A 24,536-nucleotide genomic window follows, 5' to 3' on the forward strand; every position below is an offset into this window, starting at 1 on the left:
AGTTACTTCACAGAGCAATTCATGAAACACCACTGAAAATTCAATTTTTCTATCCCTATCTTTCTAAAACAATGTTTTTATATAGGCATCACTTTCCATGTTATTCCTCTTATTTGAGTATCTGAAATCTCTTTTACTAGGCAATCTCACAAGTTCTAAATATGGATATAACTAATGGCTCATGAGAAGGCACATTAAAATATTAATAAGATGAACAGGTATATTGTTCAAATGATCAAATTTTTGAGGTTTCACATTGTAAATTATAATTGTCTTCCCTTGACCTTGCTCATACAGCTCCACTTAATAGATGCAATACACCTACCTAAAAGGCAACAATTACAGGTTCTTGGTCAGTTAACATGACATTTTATAGCTTATCTGCCCTTTTTTGGGGGCGGGGGGGTCCTTATCACAATGGTCTAAGGTGGTTATGATGTCAAAAGTAACTGTGGGTGATTATTTATGAATTAATTAAAGGAAAAGGATACATATGTATTCCTAAGACCACAAGGCATGGGAACTTGAGATCAGAATTAACATTACCTTTTGCTTTGTGTTGAACAATGTTTAGCCTCTGCTTCTTTAAAAAAAAAAAATTTATTATTTACAGGCTTAAAGTGAGTCTGGCTGTCACAGAAAGTAGAACGAACTACATCCCGACAACTCAATGGGTCTCAACTCAATGTTTGGACAAAACATGCCCTAGATAAGCCATATTCAATTCAAACCTTCAAGCACATCCAAGCAATATCCATGAGCTATTTTAGGTTATATCAAACAGTTGTACATTTTTCTCTCTCCTAATCCTTCCCTTCCCTTTCTCTCTCCCCTTCTACTCCTACACCCCAACCCAAACTACTTTATCTTTTTTTTCTCAGTAGATTACAACTTCTACAACATTTAGAAAGTGCCCGCTGGCCTAGTTTAACATGCCCAGATGGGTTACATGGCCAACCAGCAGACAGAGAAGCCTGGATTGCACAGGTGCAGTTATTGATCCAACAAATGGATACTGCAGGTCCACTAAGTATCAGGCACTGTTTCAGAAGAAGGATGCAGCACAGAGAAGACCCCTGCTCTCATGAGCATCCATTCAGCAGAGGGACCCATATATTAAATAAATAAGATGGTAATCACAGGTAACGGCGAATACTATGAAGAAAATAAACAACATAAAGCAATACCAATTTGGGAATGGTATGTACTTTAGATAGGGCAGTTAGGGATGCTCTCACTCAGAAGGTGACATCTGAGTCCATGTAATGGAGCCACCTATGCAAAGAACTGAGAAAAGACACAGGGAAAAGAAACCAAAACTTCTCAAGGAAGTAAATGTAGTACGTTTGAGGAATATAAGTCGTTCCTCTATGTGACTATATTTCAAGCATTAAAATCTGAAAATAAACACTGATACAATATTACCATCTAATTCATAAACCCCATTCAAATTTCTTCAGTCATCCTTATAATGTCCTTTGTAGGTCTAGGATCCATTCATGATCACATGTTAACATTTAGTTATCGTGCTTCATTTATCTCCTTCGATCTAGAACAAATCTGTAGTCTTTATCTTCCATGATATTAACATTTTGAAGAGTCCAGTCTAGTTTGTAGAATGTTGCCAGTTTGGGTTTGTATGATCTTCCCCGTGACTTGACATTTTCAGCAGGAATACCAGAGAAGCAATGCTGTACTTGCTCAGCACCTCTTGTTTTGGAGGATTTGCCCCATTAGTGGTGATGTTAATTTTTACTACTTGGTTAAGATGGTATCTGCTGGGTTTTCCCACTGTAAAGTTAATTAGAAGCACGTTGTGTTTATCAGATAATAAGAAATTAGTATTTTGTGGATATTTTGAGATTAATACATATCCTATTCCTCATCAAATTTCCACTTGTATTAACATCCATTGATAATTCACGCCTCAGTCATTACTGTGATAGCCACCAAACTGTAATTTGCTAACTCTATCATTCCTTTTATTTTATAGAAGTATAGTTGATTTACTGTGTTGTGTTCATCATTCCTTTTTGAGAATCAGAGGTTCTCAAATGAGACCAGAGGCATGTGATTTTGCTTCCCTAGGGGGCATCTGGCAATGTCTGGAGATATTTTTGTTTTTCACAGTTGGAGGCTGGGGGTGGGGAGGGATGCTAATATCTAGTAGGTAGAGGCCAAGGAGGTTGCAAAACATCCTACAATGTAGGAGCAATTCCCATTCCAACCCCCAAAGAATTATCTTGCCCAAAAAGGCATTAGTGCCAAGGTTCTAAATTTAAACTGTGCCTGTTCTAGATTTACTAAATGACATTCTGAAACAGGTAAAATTTTCTCTTCTCCATCATTTATATATTTATTAATATTAGTATGGATTCATGGAGTCCTGCTTTACTCAAAGGGTTATAATATGCTCTGCTCCTATCATTTCTTTTGATACACAAATTATCTCAGATTTGGTCAATCAGTAAGTCCTTCAAACTAGGTCCTGTGTCCTTTGGGCATGTGTTAGTCATGTTTTGAGTACTTCCTTAGTTTATGACATAAAATGCCCAGCCCTGGGGCCAGCCATTTCTTCAAAGAGCCCTAGTTCTTTTTAGTAGAGAATAATATTTAGAAAACAAGATTTGATTGCTAGATAGGCTCACTGCTATCATGCCCAGAGAGAGCTAGGAACACACACACACACACACACACACACACACACACATTTAGCAAAGCAGTTAAGTTCATTCTGATACTCAAATTCTAATTCAAAACACAGGGTTTGTTTTAGCCTCTGGACTTTCCATATTTATCATTCTCTTTGTTGACACTGAGAAACTTAAGTTCTCATTATCCTCAATGTGTTTAGTTATCTGATCAATCTCTCCACCTCTTGCTGTGCAACCAGATTCTCAGCCGCAAATCAGAAAACTCAACCTCAGATTACCTACCCACTAATACCCTACCTCCCAATCTCTGCCCATGTTGAATCTAAACCTTAACTCCAAAACAGGGAAGAGAGAAGAGGAAGGAAGAAAGGTTAGTTAGAGGCGTTCCCGTCGTGGCGCAGTGGTTAACGAATCCGACTAGGAACCATGAGGTTGCGGGTTCGGTCCCTGCCCTTGCTCATCGGGTTAATGATCCGGCGTTGCCGTGAGCTGTGGTGTAGGTTGCAGACGCGGCTCGGATCCCGCGTTGCTGTGGCTCTGGAATAGGCTGGTGGCTACAGCTCTGATTCGACCCTTAGCCTGGGAACCTCCATATGCCGTGGGAGCAGCCCAAGAAATAGCTAAAAGGACCAAAAAAAAAAAAAAAAAAAAAGGTTATACTGCCACTTGAAAGCTTAGCCCCAAAGGAGAAAAATGAGCCAGTTTCTATTTTAAGTGCAATGTATCTACTATGTAAGACCAAAAGTTCCCCATATCTGGTACATAGGGAAGAATTTTATGCTTCTCTAAAAGAAAAACATCAAGCAATCTTTAATATAATTTACATACATACATGTAATTTATATATAATACATAATATAAATGATTCATAATTTATTAGAAAAATAGTGCTAAACCTCTTAGAAGAGCTGCTGTGAAACAGAGAGAGAAAATTAACTTCAAAAATATGGTTAAAATTAACACTGTTTCTAAAGGATATGTGAGAAACTTCTGGAAGAATTTGTTTCACAGATTTTTAAAAAAACGTAATGTAAAATTGGTGTGTTCCAGTTAAGTAGATAGAAATTATAAAGAATAGTGTAGGTATAAAATTATAATTTAACATGAAAAGGCATCTGAAATGATTCTCCCCAGCAATTTTACCATTGAAACAAGAAACAAAAAAGAAAAAATGGGAGCGCTCCCACTGTGGCACAATGGGATCGCCGGTATCTTGGGAGAGCCAGGACACGTGTTCAATCCCCTGCCTGGTTAATGATCTGGCATTACTGCACCTGTGGCTTTGGTCATGACTGCAGCTCAGATCTGATCCCTGGCCCAGGAGCTCCATATGCGTGGGACAGCCAAAAATGAAAAAAAAAGAAAGAAAAAAGAAATCTATGCTAGACATACATGCACACACAAAGACAATGAGGCAATATTTAAGAAAAAACTCAATGGTGACAATTCTAAAATATAATCTGGAATCTAACATATGGCACAAATAAACCTTTCTACAGAAAAGAAACTCATGGACTTGGAGAACAGACTTGTGGTTGCCAAGGGGGATGGGGAGGGAGTGGGATGGACTGGGAGTCTGGGGTTAACTTAGAATGGATAAGCAATGAGATCCTGCTGTGTAGCATTGGGAACTATATCTAGTCATTTGTGATGGAGCTTGATGGAGGATAATGTGAGAAAAAGAATGTATATATGTTTGTGTGACAGGGTCACTTTACTGTACAGTAGGAAATTGACAGCACACTGTAAGCCAACTATAATGGAAAAAATAACAGTCATTAAAAATAATAATAATAATATATGTAGGTTGAGGCTATCAGAAGTATTTGAATGTTGCACCTCTTATAATAAATGAAACCATAATTCCAAATTCACCATTTACTAAAGCACTGTTTAAACAACTGAGACTATATGTTTCAGCTGATGCTATATGCTTAAAAATGTTCAAAAATTTTTTAAAGATAATTAAATTTAATCCTTAAAAGACCACATAACAAAAGGTGTTTTGCTAGGAATAGTGCAATACCATAATTAAAAGCAGGGAATATATTAGAGGCATACTAAGATAAAACAAAATTCCCAACTGTCAAGTGAAACTTAAATTCTATTACCTGCTTAGTATTCTTTCACTACATTTCTTTTTTCCTAAGTTAGCCAGTCAGCCTCTGTTACTTGCAATCAAAGAAACCTATGTACCCTAGTTCTAAGTCAAACTGGCCTCTTGAAAATGGGACATCTTCATTTCTGAGACAGATTAATTTAATCATCATAACAAAAAGGCTTGAATTTTAGGCATAAATTTTAAAGGACTACTGAATTAACATAGAGGTGGCCAAAGTGTTCTTTTTAATTGTCACCAGGCAATTTCTGATGGATGATTGGGAATAGAGTCAGAGTTGAATATATATTCATTCCATAGACATGAGTATCAACAATTCATTTATTTTTCTTTCAGAAGGCAACTATGATATAATTCATCATTTGGCTTCCTGGGCACATCACTTTCCACTTCTCCTTAAAACTTTAAAATGAGTTTTTATTATCATCAATGAACTGACATGTTCTAGTTTTACATTTATTTTAAAAATCTTTACCTTTCTTCCCCTCAAAGTAATAAATACCTAAAATAAATCAAGCAATATAAAAATTAATGCAGAAAAGTTAATCTTTCTTCTACTTCCATTCCCTCAGGACTCATTTTCCAGAAATAACCAATACTGCTAATTCAGTATATGTCTCTCAGCTTTTTGGATAGTCACAGTTCTTTTTATAAAAATAAAATCACACTGCACACATTACACAACTTACTTAACAATACATCTTGGACATCCCTCCAGAATATAGCATATAACTCAATTCATTCTTTTAAATTGCTACATGATAATCCATTGTACGGACATACCATCATTTATCAAACAATTCCATTAAATTTCATTAAATAGGAATAGACTCATCAGACTGTTTCCAGGTTATTTTTCTTTCCAACCCAAATAATGCTATAATTAACATCCCTGTACATGTGTCCTTATGTACTGGAGGACAGATATCAAAACATGGGTTTGCTAGGTGAAAAGGAGTGAAAAAGGACACTTCAATTTTTAAAAAATCTTGTATAGGAAAGTTTTAATATATACAAAAATAAAGAGAATAGAATATAATGAACTCCCATTTATCCATCATTCAACTTTAACTGCCAAATTTTAATATTCTCTTTCCCCCTTATCCATGAAGTTTAAACAAATCCCATATCTATCCCCATGAATGGCTCTGAAAGTTTACCAAAATCCTTTTTGAAACACTAGGTAGATAGTCACCAGCAGCACTTGTATTCTTTTTAATATTATACATAACAACTTTTTTAAAAGTCACCCATAATATTCACTTCCTCCCTGTACTAGGCTCTTTGCAATGAAGAAACAGCAGAATCAAAGCATCTAAGACAGTAGAAAAAGAGACTAAGAAAGATCATCCTAAAAGCATAAAAAGACCTTGAAAAGGAACAATATCAGGCAGGCATAGAGGTATATTAAGTGACAGAGGCAACAAAGAGAAAGAAAAGAGTAACATTAAGTAGATTTTTAAAAGCTAGCATTAGCTGGTAGGAAAAGTACTTAAGGAATTGCTGGTGGTCCAAGTGGGAAATTTAAGCAAAGAAATAGCAATTCATGAGGAATAGGACATGCTATTTGAAGGTATTTTGGAACTAGCTGCTTAAAATACATTGCACTGATCAGAAAGCTATGTGAATAGCCACTTAGTGCTCTTCCAGCAAAAGACATTTAGGGGAAAAACATCACCAATGTGTAACAAAATAACATTTATTTATTTTTAATATAAGTAACATTCTTACTAAAATAGAACAATATAGAGTGCCTGCATATGTACACAGATATGCAAAAGGGACACTAGACATAAATGTGTTTTTCAAAAAAAGCATATAATGAAATTTTAAGTGCACTAGGGATATAGGTACTTAAAGGAATCCTACAGTAAATTATTTTTCACACTGAACATTTTATGAAATAATTGTATCCTAATTTATTTAAAGTATGCTTTCCTTTTTAAAATATTAAGTTCACTAATCCACAAAGCAATTGTTGATTATTCATTTCATGCCAGGCACTGTAGGTACAGACAAAACATTCCTGCCTCTAGAATCTTACTGTCCAGTGAGCAATTTAGACTCAATTATAATACAATGTGATATGTTTTAATAGTGTATTTTTTTTTCTTTTCTTTTCTAAGTCTACGGGTAAACATAAGAAGGACCGATGAAGTGTAGCTTAGGAGAGCCAAGACAATAGAGGAAGTGACATCTGAGCTGAACCTCAAAGGCTAAAGAGGGTTTCAGAAATGAGGAGGAAAAGAATTCCTAACAGCTATGCAAAGCCTTGGTGATTCATCTCAATGTATCTGAACTGGAAATATTTTTCCGGTGTATATTTGACAAAAACCATATGTGGTCTACTTAAATGAAGTTTTAAAAATTTCATTATTTTTAAGTTGTTACAGCTTTATGTGCTATTGATGTACACATGTGTATGTGTATATATATACATGTGCTAAAGATGGTAATTAAAGATGTCAGAGTGAATCCAGACATAAGAGAACAGACTTGTTACCAGGAGGCAAGAGGGACGCATTCAGAATTTGGGATTAACAGATGTAAACTACGATATACAGAATGAATAAACAACAAAGTCCTACCTGTATAGCACAGAGAACTATATTCAATATCCTGAGATAATAATGGAAAAGAATACAAAAAACTATATGGAAAAGAATACCAAATATATATATATATATATATATTTTATATATATATGAATCACTTTGCTGAACAGCAGAAATTAACACAATAATGTAAATCAACTAAACTTCAATAAAATAAAATTTAAAAGGCTAAAAAAAAAGGTGATAGAGTTAAATCTACATATTAGCTTTCACTCCCTTCCTAAAACAAAAGTAAACAGATATGAAAATAAAACAAGGGTCCATAAAGGCACAAAAAGACAACAAAAAGCTGAATCCTAAATTGGCAGTGAGGGATGTCATTTACATCTTTGTGAATGGCAGTGAGAATGGACTAAACACAGAAAGAATTACTGAAAATGTATTTAAAAAGCAGTTTGATCTTTTTTTTTTTTTTTTTTTGGCTGTACCTAAAGCATATGGAAGTTCGCTGGGCAAGGGACTGAATCCAAGCTGTAGCTGTGACCTATGCCACAGCTGCCGAAATGCCAAATCCTTATTAACCCATTGCGCCAGACCAGGTATCAAACTCACATCTCTGCAGTGACCCAAGCTGCTGCAGTCAGATCCCTAATCCATTGCACCACAGCGGGAACTCCAGAAAGCAGTTAGATCTTGAAGTCTTATTTTCTTCTCCAAACACCTGGGCAGTTAATGCTCCTCCACCCCAGTATTTTTTTTTTTTTAAAGAGAAATTGAATAACTGAATGTTGAGACTCTTCTTCCTACCTAAACCAAAATGCTAGCAGCTAAGACATACGCACTCCCAAGGCAGCCGACTCAAAGAGCTTTCTCTGGGAAATGCACAAGCTCAAGAAAAGCACTCAAACATATGGACATCCAGGGTTCCCCATGGAAGAGTCCAGCCAGATCATCCCAAAACAAAACCCATAATCAACAAGCTAGGATATTGCTATAGTGTCCAATCAATTTTGTAGTACACTAAACTTAAAGACAACCATATATTTGATGAAGGCCTCTATTATAAAAGACAGAAGCCATAGAAAACAGAAAAGGTAACTCTAAGGAAACAGAGACAATAATGAGAGAAGGAAAAAAATTTCAGTAAAATATTCAAAAAGCTAAGAGGAGGTAGTTCTCATCATGGCTCAGAGGGTTAAGAACCCAACTAGTAACCGTGAGGATGTGGGTTTGATCCCGGGACTCACTCAGTGGGTTAAGGATCCAGCTGTTATTGTGAGCTTGGATCGCATATGTGGTGTAGATCGCACATGTGGCATATGGAAGTTCCCAGGCTAGGGATCAAATTGGAGCTGCAGCTGCCGACCTAAGCCACAGCCACAGCAACCCAGGATCTGAGCCACATCTGCGACCTACACTACCGTGCACAGCAATACCAGATATTTTAACCCACTGAACGAGGCCAGGGATTGAACCCACATACTCATGGATACTAGTTGGGTTCATTACCACTGATACACAATGAGAACTCCTGTAAGTTATTTTTAAAAGAGTTTGCTGATGATATTTAAGACAGTTCACAAAGATTATCCATGTACCTGGATGCATCAAAAAGTGAGATATTTATCCAGATTTCAATACACAGTAGTTTCTTCAACATGTATAGAAAGAACATTTTATTTCTTTGCAGTAGTTCAAAGTTGAAAAATCATTTGAGAATTGAAAATGCAGGACAGCACATAATAGGCACTTAATAAACACTTGTTGAGATTGCTCTTTCTTTTCCAATCTATAAATAGAGGCAAATGAAGATAAAGTTAACTATATATTTGATATATACATATATATACACATTCATACACACACATACATATGATCACGAGTATCTAAAATTTCTCCCACAGCTCTACACTCCTTTTCAATTTCATTTTTCAATATATAATTTTAACTGAAATATGTTTTCTTAAAGGTACTACCTGTTGAAAAATATTTAAGGAGTTCCCACTGTGGTGCAGCGGAAACAAATCCGACTAGTTTCCATGAGGATGCAGGTTCGATACCTGGCCTTGCTCAGAGGATTGGGAATCTGGTATTGCCATAAGCTGTGATGTGGGCTCAGATCTGGCATTGCTATGGCTATGGTGTAGGCCAGCAGCTACAGTTCCAATTTGACCCCTAGCCTGGGAACTTTCATATGCTGCGGGTGCAGCCCTAAAAAGTGGGAGAGAGAAAGAAAGAAAGAAACAAAGAAAAATATTTAAAGTAGCATCTTATTTTCCATTGAATATAACAATATAAATATGTGTTAATGGTTCACTGTTTTAGATACTGTGGGAAACAAATTTCCCAAAAATGAATGACTAACCTACTGAACTTTAAAATGGCTGCTCTCAGGAGTTCCTGTTGTGGCTCAGTGGTAATGAACCTGACTAGTATCCATGAGGACTCGGGTTCAAGCCATGGCCCCATTCAGTGGGTTAAGGATCTGGCATTGCCGTGAGCTGCAGTGGAGGTCAACAGACATGGCTCAGATCTGGCATTGCTATGCCTGTGGCTTAGGCCAGCAGCTGCAGCTCTGATTTGACCCCTAGCCTGGGAATTTCCAAATGCCATGGGTATGGCCCTAAAAAGACAAAAAAAAAAAAAAAGTAAAAAAATAAAAAGGCTGGTCTCTATACAGCAGAAATTGGCACAACACTATAAATCAACTATAATGAAAATAAAAATTCTTTAAATTTAAAAGGCTTATCTCCAATAGAATTTACAACTATTTTATTTAATTAGATTTGGTAAACAAAATGACTAATCAGAGTTGACTCTTTTTAAATATACAACTAAATAATCTGAAAATGTACAAAGACAAACCTGTCTTAAATGCCTCCAAATACATAATATGTATTAGAGGCTGCAAATTCAAATGTCCATGGGTGGGGTGGTGAGGGTACAAAATGAAGAATTTGCTCGGCTCCAGATAATGAATACCATGAGGTCAGACTCAGACAGCTAGATCATTATTTTTCTCAAAGAGAAAGTGGAAATCTATGTTTTCATGTGACTCTTCAGGTATCTTCAAATCTTAGCAGTAATTCAAATTATTTTCAATTACTGTACTCACTAATCAAAACTTGTATGTGTTCTGCATTCTGTTCCTGTCAATTAATGGAGCCTAGACCATACATCCTCTAAACTGAGACCTAGACTTATCTACCTCTCTGTTGTGTATATCAAATACAAGAACATTTATGTAGAATGAATGGATCCATTTGAGTGTGACTAAGGAATGAATCAATACACACCAAATACCACTTGTACAAGGTACTATGGCAGAATTAGGAAGTATGACTGGATATAAATCATTAATGTAAGCTTCCAATATATCTCTCTTTCCTGGTCTTCTAACAACTGGCATATAGTTTACCATCTAAACCAGGGCACTTTGAGGAGCGAAAGAAGGCCATGTTGATAATTATGCTAAGAACAGGTATGAACTGGGATCATGCATGTATTTAACTGTACTGTCACCCTAAGTAAAAGCAACTTATCTGCCTCAGTCTCTTGCCCCTGCCTCCCCCAGCTCATACTCTCCCAGGAGGATCCTACCTTAACAGACTAGTTCTTTAGTGCTATGATGGGAATCAGGAAGATGGGGGCAAAGGGGAAGACAAGAGCTGTCTTATAACAAGAGAATTGTTTTCTGAAGTTTTTTTCTTTGTTTTGTGTGTAGAAGTACAGAATCAGCATCAATATGGGATGACAGTGGATGGAAGAGGGGAAGAAAGAAAAGAAAAATTGCTAAAGACCATGCTGCTTTCATGTCATTTAACCAAAAGAGATACTAAAGTTATTTGAAAATACTTTTGTTGCATGGAATTTAGACTAACACCCCTTGAACCTGAAGCAGAGAAGCTGCAGTGCTTGCAATCTAGGGAGTAATATGTTATTTCTGGGAGAAAAAGATTAACAAATAGTTAATACAATACGATACAAAATTCAGTGCTAAATTGTAGGATACAAACTACAATCTGTAGAACTTCAGACTTGAGAGAGATCAAAGGAGGCATGATAAATTAATCTCACCCTTCTAATTATTGTAATTTCTCCTTTAAAGGAATCCAGGGACAAGCACAAGCAGAGAAGTTGTGGTTCACATGAAATATGCTGCTTCTCAATTTTACATAACGGCAGTCCAATAAATCCCCACTAAATTCTGATTAAGTTGTCAAGTATTAAAATAAAATCAAAATCTAGGGGTAACCAAACTATTGCTTGCCTTTCTTTGAGAATTAAACATCTGAAAGCGATACTTAAGTTTTAAGTCAGGTTCTACTGGATCTTTTAGTCAGACACCAAGGAAGTCCTGGGAAACAGCAATGACACAGAAGTCTGGCCTCCAACCATCCGCCTGGGCAACGGTTTCAGACAAACCATGAATCTGCCACCAGGAGCAAAGACTCTACCTGACCCGGCACCCTAGAACAAGCAGACTGTGAGCATGTGGAGCATCTCCAATATGCATAATACATCCACATTTTCCAACTCATATTCACAGGCAGAACAATGGGAAACGTTCCCTCGTTTCTTCTGTGAACTGTCCTCATCTCCCCAGCATGTAACATAAATACTCAGATTCAAGGCTGGGAGTGGAGGGTGAAGGGTGAGAGAGGAGAACATTAAAAAATGAGATAAATAGACACAAACACTAAATTCATTCAATCATCAAATATTTTGTTCACGTCAAACATTCATAGAGTGGTGCAACACACATGGGCCATACAAATGTCCAAATAGTCACAATTATTTGTGGAAAGGCTGTCTAAATCCACACTATTTTCCTAAAAACAGGAATATCCTTTCAGTTGAGCTTTTTGTGTCACTTACGTTTATATAAGCAATTTGTATATATCACTATAGCCACAAGCTTAAAAAACACATTGAATACCTTAGAGAAAGGGCTATGTAAAAACTCAAATCCATATTACTATTGCATTATTGTGCAAAAAGCAGTGCTTTTCAAAAAAAAAAAAAAAAAAAAAAAAAAAAGACCTGAAAGAAAACAAAACCCACATTTGGTTTTGGGCTATTAAAATAAAATGCATTCTTTCATCCCTATCCTTGCTCCTTAAATCCCCATTCCATTAGATTGTCAACTACCTTTCAGAAACCCTAGAGAGCCCATTTTCCAGTGACCTTTAATCAGTCTCTTCTGAGACACAATCCACTGGACAGAATTCTTTTCCATTTGCCAAAGTTATTTTCTAGCACTCCAAGTTACCACTTTTAGTGTCAACTCCCACCACGAACTTTTAAAATTCATTTCTCACTATTTTGGAGAAATGCTACCTTTAAGAAATAGAGTAGAATAGGTATAAATTCCCATGAGACCACTTAGGAAATATTAATTTTTAATCAAGTTATCTTTATCTGACTACAAGTTTTCTCACCACTTGCAAAATTGTTAAGAAGATTAAAGGGGAATAATATTCTCAAAGTACCTGATAAACACTGTAGGGGATGCAAAAGAAATGGTGGCTATCTAAAGAAGATGGAGAAGTACTACTCAGACTTTGATTTGCTGGGGGGAGGGCATGGGAGGAGGGAGATTTGCTTGGCATATATTCTGCTAAAACTTGGAGACACCTAAATTAGTAACACTTCTTCAAATATACAGGAAGGAAAAACTGGCAGGTTGATGACAAAGACATGAACTGCCTTCTGGTATTATTACATTGGTTAAGCATTAATATATGTTATGGATCTAAAAAGGATTAAAGGGTTTATTTCAGTCTTTTCTCACAATAGCAGCACTTTCTTTTATCAAAGAGAACCAGTACTATGCCATAATTTCTTATTTCAAAAACATTTTTTAAAGCAAATTAAAAAAAAATCTTCTAAATGTTCCTTCCGTGGTAGAGTAAAAGCAAATGTGTAGGACTCTGTTTACAGCTTAGGGGCAATGCTTACCCAATACCATATTAAAAGAAAAAACTGCCCTGGCAACTTGGAGCTAGGAAGTCAGACAGCTGGAGACTCCTAGCTAGGAAAATGACCATCTAGAGACCTACCCTACCCTCTAGAAGGCTTTCTAGCAAAGGCTACATACACACTGATTCTCAAAAGGAGCTAAGAGCCAAATCCAGAGCCTGTGTTGCACACTGCCACCACCTCCCCACTCACACTGGGGCCTCCTTCGTGGTCTCAAGGCTGCTGACCATTACCTATGCATGCTAACCATATAACTCACTGAGCCTTAAAACCCATTTTTCAACAGAACTTATAAATGACCTACACCCAAGCTCAATATTCCTCCATTGACTGAGTTTTTAACTTCTTTGTACTCCCATGACATAATATGGGGCAGAATAAGTTGATCTTTGACTTCTTATAAGTGTATTGGGAGACTAACACATTAACATCTAACATTCTGTAAGCTCCTTGGAGAAAAGCGCTGTTTAAAAATAAAATACTTTCTATTTTTTCCCTGGTAAAATGAATGCCTCCTTTTTTCCCACAGTAATGTCCTAAGCAATCTGAGATTTTATCACAGATTTCAGTCAAATAATAATAATAATCAGATTGGAAATTAAAGAATAAGTTTTTCAAAATAAAAATAACTGCTTTTTCCCATACAAGTCATAAAAAAATCAAATACTAAAAGGCATAAAGAAGAAAGTAATAATCATGCCTAACCTCAATACCCTAACAAAACACATTTAAACATAGCTCTGTGCATATACATACCTACTTAATGGGTATATATGTATTTTGCAGAAATAGAATCATATTCCTGGTAGCAATTTTTTAACCTGGTATGTTTTTGAGATCTCGAACAGCTATAAAATCCTCCATTTCATGAATTACCCATAATTAGTCACCTAAAACTAACCATTTATGTTTTTTCCAATTATTCACAATGAATTCCTTTACCTTCCATCTTTGCTTATTGGTTTCACTATTTCTTAGAAAAGGAATTATTAGTCAAATGATATGGACACTTAAAATTATGAGAGATATTGCTGGTTGGCCTCTGGAAAAGTAGACTCCATTTACCCTCCCACCAACAGTACATGAGAATGCGCTTCTCCCTACAATTTACTGATTATTGCTTACCTTCTCTCATCTTTGCCAATTTGACAAAAATTCTATCTCACTGTTTTAAGTGCATCTCACTACTTCATTACTAGTAAAATAGCCATTTGTTGTGTTTATAGAGCATTGGTATTTCTTTTGTGAAATACCTTTTTCTAATCTTTGACTATGCTTTCTCTTTTTCTTACAGATCTACAGCCTGTTTTTGCTATTCCTTTGTGGGAGCTCTTTCCACAATAAGGAGAATATATCTTTGTCTGCATATATGTCATAAATAATAATTACCAGTTTGTCAGCTGTCTTTCAACTTTTTTGATGCTTTTTGAATAAAGTGACTTTAAAATCTTCATTTGGTCAATCTATTCATCTTTAAATTCATGGGATTTGGATCACATTTAGAAGGGCCTTCCTTGTTTCAATATCTAAAAATTATTCATCTGAGATATCTAGGAGTATTTGAATTTTTTAATTAAATATGTACTCTACCTTAAATTTATTTTGCTATATAGTCTAAAAGAGAGATTTGGTTTGTTATATTTTCTAAATTCCTAGCCAATACTATTTATTGAAGAGTCCATCCTTCCTTTTATCACTGAAATTCCACCTTCATCCTATGATAAATCACATATATTTTTGTCTTTCTGAAATGTCTTTCCTAAAACATTGATTTATATGTGTGTTTCCAATACTATATTTTTGATAATATAGCTTTGCACTATGTTTTCATATACAAAACAATGTAAAATATTAAAACAGGATGGCACTCACCAAAAATATTTTATATCTTGTTTAATTCCCAATATCAAAGATAATGAAAAAGTCCAAGAATACTGAAGTTTCCATCGTGGCACAGTGGTTAACGAATCCGACTAAGAACCATGAGGTTGCGGGTTCAATCCCTGGCCTTGCTCAGTGGGTTAAGGATCCGGCGTTGCCGTGAGCTGTGATGTGGGTTGCAGATGTGGCTCAGATCTGGCATTGCTGTGGCTGTGGTGTAGGCCAGCAGCTACAGTTCTGATTCAATCCCTGGGAACCTCCATATGCCACAGAAGCGGCCCAAGAAATGGCAAAAAGACAAAAAAAAAAAAAAAAAAAAAGTCCAAGAATAAATGAGACATGATACTAACAATAAAAACTAATACAAACATTATCTATAGTTTACATATTACTTTCACATTATCTAATATTATGTTCACTACACTACAAGGTAGTTATTGTTTCTTATTCAGGTATAAGAAGGAGTTAAGATTTATTCAAAGACTTGCCTGCAATCACCCAGCTAGTAACCGGTGGAGCTAAAAACCTGAACTTCATTTTCCATGATCCTTCCATGATCCCACTAAGTTAAAAACAAAGCAATTACCAATAAAACCCCAAATTTCTCCTTAATCAAACTAGCTTACCAAGAATGTATGTGTATATATGCCTATACATATACACATAAACACACATATGCCTTTATTTGAATAAATGTATTACATGCCTATACATATGCACATAAACACACATATGCCTTTATCTGAATAAGAAAAAAACTTTAAATCCAAGCTGACACCTCTGAAGCTTTAGTAATTCCACCAGTATGACAATAACACTGAAACAGAGACACAAAAATTTGGACTATATTTCCTAAGAGATAATCACCTTTGTTTTCCCATATATAAGTACAAAACGAAAATATTTTACATAAGAATATTTCCTCAAGTAACTGCTATAACCCAAAAGAGATCAATTTGCAATACACCACAAAACAGGTCCCACTATTAGACCCCGAGGAAGGATCCAAAAGCAGGAGACTGTACCTGTGTGCATTAAAGGTCCTGAGTCAACCCTAGGATTCATTGCGGTGTGCAGGGGGGGAGCATCACCACTGTCACTTGTAAGAGTGTATAAGGTAGAGGGTCTACAAATTTCTCCAGGACCATGAGATACCAACCACCACAGGGTCCTGTCATGTACCCCAGCTAAGAGAAAAAACTTTTTTCAAAGAATGGCATACGGGATACTACCAACAGTAAAGTTAGTGTTAACTAGGCACCCTGATTCAGACTAGTTACTGCAATGATATATAATGATATTAACTTCTTAAGCCTTTAAAGGTTTATATACATTATACTGCATATACTGTATATACTGTATACAATAAATTATATGAGAAGCAAATTAATCATCTGTTCATGTTGTCGGGGATAATGTGCTAAAAAAGTGCAAATGAGGCAATTATATCACCAAGAACTGATGAGATTTTACATGAACCAAATAGCTGTATTATACACTATGACAGTAAAATTTGGATCAACTAAGTGCTGAAAAGAATCACATTTAAAAAAAAAAATCATTTCACTAGAGGAAAGAGATGACTTGGAGACAGAGAATATGGCTTCAAAAGAAATACAGCAAGATGGGGTTTCTGTGATTGGAGGTCATGGGCTGGCCAGAAAGGAGACTCTGTCCACAGAGAAAACAGAAGCAAGAAATCTGCTTCTTGCTTGCAGAGTACTCTCTTCTGACCCAAGGTATTTGAGTGACATGTTACATGAAACACAGAAGCAACCAGCAACTTGTCTGAAGTAAAGGATGCATCCTACTTTTCCCTAGGTAGCTTGAGGACATCTCTTTCCAGGCATGATGAATCAATAGCAGACACAACTCTCTACAGAGTAACTTTGATATTGTAAAAGGAAGTACATTCTCAAATAGTAGAACCAAAGAATGGAATATGCATATCTACCCCTAGTTAGAGGTTAGCAAAAAAGAAGGTTGACTTTCAAAATAATTTGCTTTCTACAACAGCAAATATAAAGTACATAAAAATAAGACTGGGGCCACACCCTACAGAACAATGAATCATTATGCAGAAATGACTGTGAGATTCACTTTAATTTCTTCCTGTAACATTCGAAAGAATTCAAAAACTGAAAAGAGATCTCAAAAATATAAGACATTTTGCAAGTCATACATTTAAAAATGATAAAGGTAAACATAAAGGATATTTTCTTTTCTAATATATCAGGAAATAAAAAGTAATCTAGCAGTTTCATTTATTTTCCAAAATTAAAGATTTTTCCATATCTTTTTGGTTAGAGCATAAACAAATCCAGGAAGTAAGACTGACCCTCTCACCTTTGAAAATTTACAATTAATAAAAGCATTACCTGTTTTTGAAATTAACTTAAAATTGAGATTAATAGTTCTACTAAACATGAAAATATTTTGTATATACACACATCTATATTTTCTGTATAAACACATATCAGGTTTTTCATAACTATAAAGTATTTTAAGTTATTTTTTATATTATCAGAAAGTTATACTAACCTAAAAACTAATTTCTGAAATAAATTGGTTCTCTCATATTATTAGAATGTGGGATGTGCTGTCAGTTTACTATCATGGAGGGTATTTAGGAATCGATATTCTTGTGTAGAACTTTCTCTACCAAGATTAACGAGACTAAAAGTATTTAAAGTTAGAATTTAAAAATTAAACTGATATTTTAAGACAAAAAATGAAAAGAACTAAAAAAAAATCAATCCAGAAAGTATATTTCTGTCTGTATGAATTGCTAAACACATTAAATACATAAGGAATAAATAAAATATAAATATTTAAACATACATCTTTCTATGTTTACATAATGAAAGCTTAGGGAAATCATTCAAGTTATCTATTCCAATTATACTGACGTGTGAAAAAGAATTATGATTGTAGCGCCCTCTGCTGTTTTCCAGTCACAAACTCAATCTAGTATCACCATTAAGGTAAAATTAAACACTGAGACATCAAGTGAAAAATCACTTTTTCAATCCTTGATCACTTTAAGCTTTGGCAACGATTACATAAAGGTTATAGCCAAGATTTACTTTATTGTAACAGGACTTCACCAATTTATTAAGTGGAAATATCATTACTGATTTTTCTTGAAGAGTATAAAATAAAAGTTACAGTAAAAAACATGTTCTAAAAAGTCTTATTTTTATTGCCTCTCCTATTACTTGGCAATATATTCAGATTTTAAGACTATAGTTATGTCAAGACATTTTAATAAATTACTATTTTGTAATTTGATCTACTTTCCCACCTTGTTAGTTCAATCAAGGTCATTTATTTTAAAATATCAGTATAATCTTTAATAAAACTATCTTCAGTATTAGTTAAAAACTGAAAGGCTTTAGAGGTACTCATCACTGGTGGTAATAATAAAGAGCTTTCATTTACTGAGTATCGACTATGAGGGATGTGGTATATTTTATATAGTTTCTATGTATTTTCTATATATTACATCCAATTCTAAGATAGGAAAGGATCATGGAGAGATATAAATTGTTCAAGATGGATTTCAGAACCAAGATTCAAAAAGTGTGTGGAGGGAGGTCCTCATGCCAAAGACTCAACCTTTCTACCAACAATAGGCAGCAGTGAAAAAAAATGCAGTTTCTCCATCTCTCAACACAACAACTTGTGCGTTGTGGGGGCAGGGAAGACAAGTTCATGGGAAAAAGTGTTACCTAAGTATCAGGTGGTTGTTCATGTATAGAGTAACAGCTTAGAGCTTTAGAAAAATATTTTTATTTTACATAATGCTGCCAGCTAGTGGCCCTATTTCATACTTAGCCACTGGGAACAATATTTGATTTTTAACATCACCAATCAAAAAACCCACATTTAACATTCTAGGATCATGTTCATAAATTACATATGCATAACCCTGATTTAATAATATTTTACATTACCACGGAACTAAAGGAGAATGTCTCCTCAACCACCATTAGCATCCCTTGCCCAGACCTTGCCTCAATATTTAATAAAAATATTGGGAAAAAATTCAGCAAGGGCCAACATGTAGAAATGAAAAGATTTACCTATCACTATCCATGATAAAGAAGCCTACATTATTTTAAATATTTTAAGTTTATCTGAGGATAATTAGATTCCTTAGTGACAAAATACATAAATACTTTTCTCTACAATCAAAAGCTTGACATAATGTGAGCATAAGAACAAAATTATTGCCTGAGTATTGCTGAACATTATTCTATGAAGATCTAAAATTAGAGAGCATTTGATAAAGTAGTATTGTCAGCAGATGATGTTAGTTAGTCACAGTTGTGAAATTTCCCTTGAGAAGAAAAGCATGTGAGTATAGTTTTTACTTTAAAATGGTTCTGGAGTTCCCGTCGTGGCGCAGTGGTTAATGAATCCGACTAGGAACCATGAGGTCGCGGGTCAGGGTTAATGATCCGGCGCGGCTGTGAGCTGTGGTGTAGGTTGCAGATGCGGCTCGGATCCCGCGTTGCTGTGGCTCTGGCGTAGGCTGGAAGCTACAGCTCCGATTCGACCCCTGGCCTGGGAACCTCCATATGCCGCGGGAGCGGCCCAAGAAATGGCAAAAAGACAAAAACAAAACAAACAAACAAAAAAAACTATAAGAAAATAAAATAAAATGGTCCTATTTCATTGATAATTCACTATCTTAAGAGAAATAGCCTATGCAACGCACACAGAGAAGAGCAGAGCTTTCACCAGCCATGTTGTTTAACACAGTAATATAAAGATACTCTTGTTAGGTTTCTTTCATCATATAACAGTATAATTACTTAAATGGTTTTCTCAGCGGAGAACTCTATATCATGACTTAATCAGAGGCTTAGATAAAAAGACAACATATTCTATAATATAATAATGCATAAAACAAAAACATTCTGGTATTAAAGCATACTATTAGCAAGAAAAAATATTCTGGGTTTATTCCATAATGAACAAGAAAAGCAAGACATGGAAAAGCACAAACCCAAAACACAGCAAAGAAGAGAGACAGCCCCTCTATTGCAGAGACTAACTGAGAAAGTCAAAATGGAAACAGGAAACAAAAGGGGCAGTACTGGAGAATCCAGTGTTCCTTCTGACCTACATTTGGACACACACACACACACACACACACACACACACACCCCCACCCCTGCAAGGTATAAAAACTGCTTTATCTCACTTAGTAGGTGCATCTTATATGAGAATTATTCTATAGCTAAAAACAGCAAGAGTTCTATTATATACATGCATACACTAGTCAAACATCATGGAAAAAACAACTAAAAATTCACTTTTAAAACACTAAAAATACTTCCATACAATGAGCACATAACTTACAAACATTTCCTGTATTGTCAAAGCTGGTAAGAACATCTTCAACATTCAAAGATCCACTATTATGCCTAGAAAGGAATAAAGCATTTTAACAATTCTGAATATTAACATTTATTAATTTCTTTCAAAGCGAAGACTGCATTGTGATACACCCAATACTAATAGACCCTTCCATGTTGTGTTCTGAAATTACTTTGCCCGCTAGAGGGAGAAGGCAAAGAAATAACAGAACATAGTCTTTGGAATATTTAATATAATGATATTTGTTAATTAATCTATGTTTTAAAGGATTAATAAATATTGTTGTTATAATTATATAAATGTGAGATAAATTATTTACCTATTTAAAGAAAACAAAGTTTTACACTTGAGAATCTCAAGACAAAAATAAACAATCAACGTCGGTAACCACATTTAACAACACATAAATGTCCTCTACGATGGCCCAACAAATTCAGAACTTAAGTCACAAAGAATTAACCAAACTTCAGCTTTGCACATTCCATTTACAGGGTGTTTTCAATGTTGGGGGGGGGGAATGTTTTATATCTTGCCCACTGATCTTAACTCTATTCCCTTTAATCTCTTTTTACTTGATGGCTCTTTTTTTTTTTTTTTTTTTTTTTTTTTGGCTTTTTTTTAGCGGGGGAGGGCCTGCACCCACGGCCTATGGAAGTTCCCAGGCTAGGGGTCTAATAGGAGCTATAGCTGCCAGCCTACACCACAGCCATAGCAATGCCAGATCTGAGCTGCATCTGCAACCTATGCCACAGCTCATGGCAATGCCAGATCGCTGACCCATTCAGCAAGGCCAGGGATGGAACCCACATCCTCATGGACACTAGTTGGATTCGTTACCATTGCGCCACAACGGGAACATCCACTTGATGGTTCTTTAGTACTTTATTAATACATAAAAATGATACTATTCTTCGTATACAAATGGACCGAGTTGTCAATAAGTCATAGAGTCTGTGTTACTTTTCCACCATTCATAAAAAAAAATTGGTGCTCTGGCATTTACAATCTTCTACATTCTCTCCTACATAATTTACAACTGTAGTTCTTTAGGATATTGTAATAGTTTATAGTAACTATTAATAATTCACAGTAAAATTTAATTCATCAACACTACTTTGTCATTAAAACTTATCACAAACGATATATACTGTTATGAACTGAGCTTAGTCTCCCCACAAATTTGTATATATGACTGAATTTGGAGATAGAGCCTTCAAAGAGGTAATTAAGTTAAAAGTGGGTCATTAGGGTGGGCCCTACTCCAGTATGACGTATATCCTTGACAAAAAAAGGACATTAGGACTACACAGAGACAACAGCACATGTGTACAGAGAGACAATCATATGAAAAGGCAGCAAAAGGGCAGTCACATGCAAGTCAAGGAGACCTCAGATGAAACCTAACCTGCAACACCTAGATCGAAGGTGTTGAAACAGAAAATAAATTTGCTGTTTATGCCATCCAATCTGTGGTGCTTTGTTCTGGGAGCCCTAGCTAGATAATGCATATACAAACTGTAACACATTTTTCAAAGAATTTTTTACTTCTATCATAGAGACTCGGTTCTTCAATCAAGTGACCAAGTGAGAATGCAAAAAATTATCTGCAATAATCACTGGCCCAATAACCACTGAGCTCAACAGCATCATAACCTAAGGCAGTGAAGTTACCAACCACAAATCCAAATTTCATCATCGTAACACAAAGATTCTGTATCTTCTCTGTGGCTACAAGATTCTAGAATAGCTTTTCTATACTAAGGTGGAAAACTACAGATAAGAGAGGAAAAAGAACAAAGCATTTAACATCTAAAACACAAGATGAAGCTATTAAAATGATCAGCAACACAGCACAGAAGTCAAAAAAGTTCTTCCTAAATATAAAGACAATATATGGGAGGTTCCTGCTGTGGCACAACAGGCTCAGCAGCGTCTCTAAACTGCTGGGACACAGGTTCCATCCCCGGCCCAGCCCAGTGGATTAAGGATCCAGTGTTGCCACAGTCTACAGTGTAGATCACAACCGTGGCTCAGATCTGATCCCTGGCCCGGGAACTCCATATGCTGTAGGGCAGCTGAAAAAGGAAAAATAATTTAAAAATTAAGAATAAAAATAAATTTTAAAAACCCCAAAAATATATGGTTCCCTCAAGAAAAAACTGCCCATCATCCTATGTAGAGATAACCACAGTTAATACTTTGGTATAGAGCCTTACAACTTTGCTATAAGCTCATAGATATGTCATTAAATAACTGAAAGCACATGATCCATACTGTGTCACCAGTGCAATCTGTAGTGTTTTGTTTAACATATTATAAAGTTTCCTACATCATTAAATATTGTCCTGCAACATGGTCGCTTTAATGGCTGCCAAGTAGTCAAGTGAATGGACTGTAGCATAATTTACTGAACTAACACCTTACGTTGGATTTTTAGATTATGCTCACTTTTGTGCTATTACTCATATTTCTTCAACAAACACCCTTATAGAAACACTATTGAGTCCCTTTATGATGATTTCCTTAGGATAAGTTCCTAAAAGTACAATTGCTTTGTGGCCTAGTTTTAATAAGGACATCCTCTCATGCACAGGTTTTTTCCCTCCCTCCCTCTCTCTCCTTCCTTCCCTTCCTCCTTCCCTCTCTCTCCTTCCCTCCCTCCCTCTAAAACCAGGATGAAATAAACATTCAAAATGAAACCCGAGACAAGACTTTTTAAAAGGTATAGATACTTTGCAGGAAGTTAAATATTTCTAAAAGCAGAAAGTGAGATAATTGGAGTGAATTGCATGTTTAAAAGTTAAAAGCAGTATTCAAAATAGAGAGTGTGACACAAAACTTGTCTTCTTGAAAGCGTTATTTCTTAGAGCCAAGAAAAAGAAAGTATACCTGTAGACATTTTTAAATGGGATCAGGGTGGGTATACAGTAAAACTAATCCCATACCTCTAAAGAGCTTACAAAAACTGAAAATCAATTATCTATAAAGTCTATAAAACCCTAAAAGATGACATCTCATGAAAGAATAATGTCAGTAATCATTGTCTTCAATAGTATAAGAACTAGTACTAATTACAGGAAAATTGCCATGAATATAGCACCGTAAAGATTCAGTTTGATTATTTTAAGTTCCTTTTCATTGGCCCCAAACTCAAGGACTGTTCTTTGTTTAGAATCGCTTACTTTTTATTCAAGTGTCAACCATGTAAGATCTTGCTAACCCTTAATCTTTCAACTGTTTACCTAGGTCCTGCCTGGATAATGTGTTTAGATAGTAATACCTACAAGGAAGGGGCCTCATCAAACTTTAGTCTTAGTATTACACTGATAATTAATATAATAAACAATGCCAACTTGTTGCCAACATATCAAGGGTATAAAAAGCTTGCTCCATCTTTCTCCTAAACTCCAAAGCTTTAACGTGTTTCCTAAGCCTTTAATTTAAATGTTCTCACCACAAAAAAAGAAATGATAATTATGTGACATGATAGAGGTATAGCTAACAATATGGTGATAATCATTTCACAATATACAAGTGTTTCGAGTCAACACAGCATACACCTTAAATTTATAAAATGTTATATTTTCAGTTACATATCAATAAAGCTGGAAAAAAATTTATCAGTAGCCTGTTTCTTCTTTCCAAAGCCAACCAATATTTTTCACAAGCACCTAGAGCTATACTAGATCTGAGGACCTTTGAGTTTTTTTCCCAAGAATGGTCTATGGAATAAGGACTAAGGAGCAAGTTGCTGGGATATATAATAATTTGAAGAGGGGAAAAAAGCTATTAAAGAAAAATCTGAAGTGTAACCATATCAAGAGACTGAAAATAGAAGTTAAGTGAAGTCTGGAGTTCCCATCATGGTTCAGTGGGTTAAGAACCCAACATGGTGTCTATGAGGATGTGCGTTCGATCCCTGGCCTCGCTCAGTGGATTAAGGATCCAGCATTGCTG

The 24,536-nt window shown here is 35.5% G+C and overlaps 1 protein-coding gene and 1 long non-coding RNA gene across 16 annotated transcripts in view; one reads left to right on the forward strand and one right to left on the reverse strand.

Annotated features, from left to right (window-relative positions):
* The window catches only part of LOC146404833 (uncharacterized), a 1,439,763-nt gene that overhangs the window by 1,286,551 nt on the left and 128,676 nt on the right, over positions 1-24,536 (forward strand). The gene's annotated exons all lie outside the window — the stretch shown is intronic.
* The window catches only part of CAMKMT (calmodulin-lysine N-methyltransferase), a 406,172-nt gene that overhangs the window by 360,014 nt on the left and 21,622 nt on the right, over positions 1-24,536 (reverse strand). For 12 of the 15 annotated variants that reach the window (XR_014842012.1, XR_014842010.1, XR_014842011.1 and 9 more), the window contains exon 3: positions 20,562-20,626. The exons of the other annotated variants lie outside the window; for them this stretch is intronic. Coding sequence is in view for 5 of the 12 variants with exons in the window: in XM_021088303.2 (XP_020943962.1) it covers positions 20,562-20,626 (65 nt within the window). In the remaining 7 variants the exon portion in view is untranslated. The remainder of the gene's footprint in view (positions 1-20,561; positions 20,627-24,536) is intronic. 15 annotated transcript variants of the gene reach the window in all.

Source organism: Sus scrofa, chromosome 3 (genome assembly GCF_054392235.1).
Source record: "Sus scrofa isolate SSC_HxYL_T2T_F1_AM1 chromosome 3, Sscrofa_HxYL_maternal_Yorkshire_Landrace_v2.0, whole genome shotgun sequence".
Lineage (NCBI taxonomy): Eukaryota > Metazoa > Chordata > Mammalia > Artiodactyla > Suidae > Sus > Sus scrofa.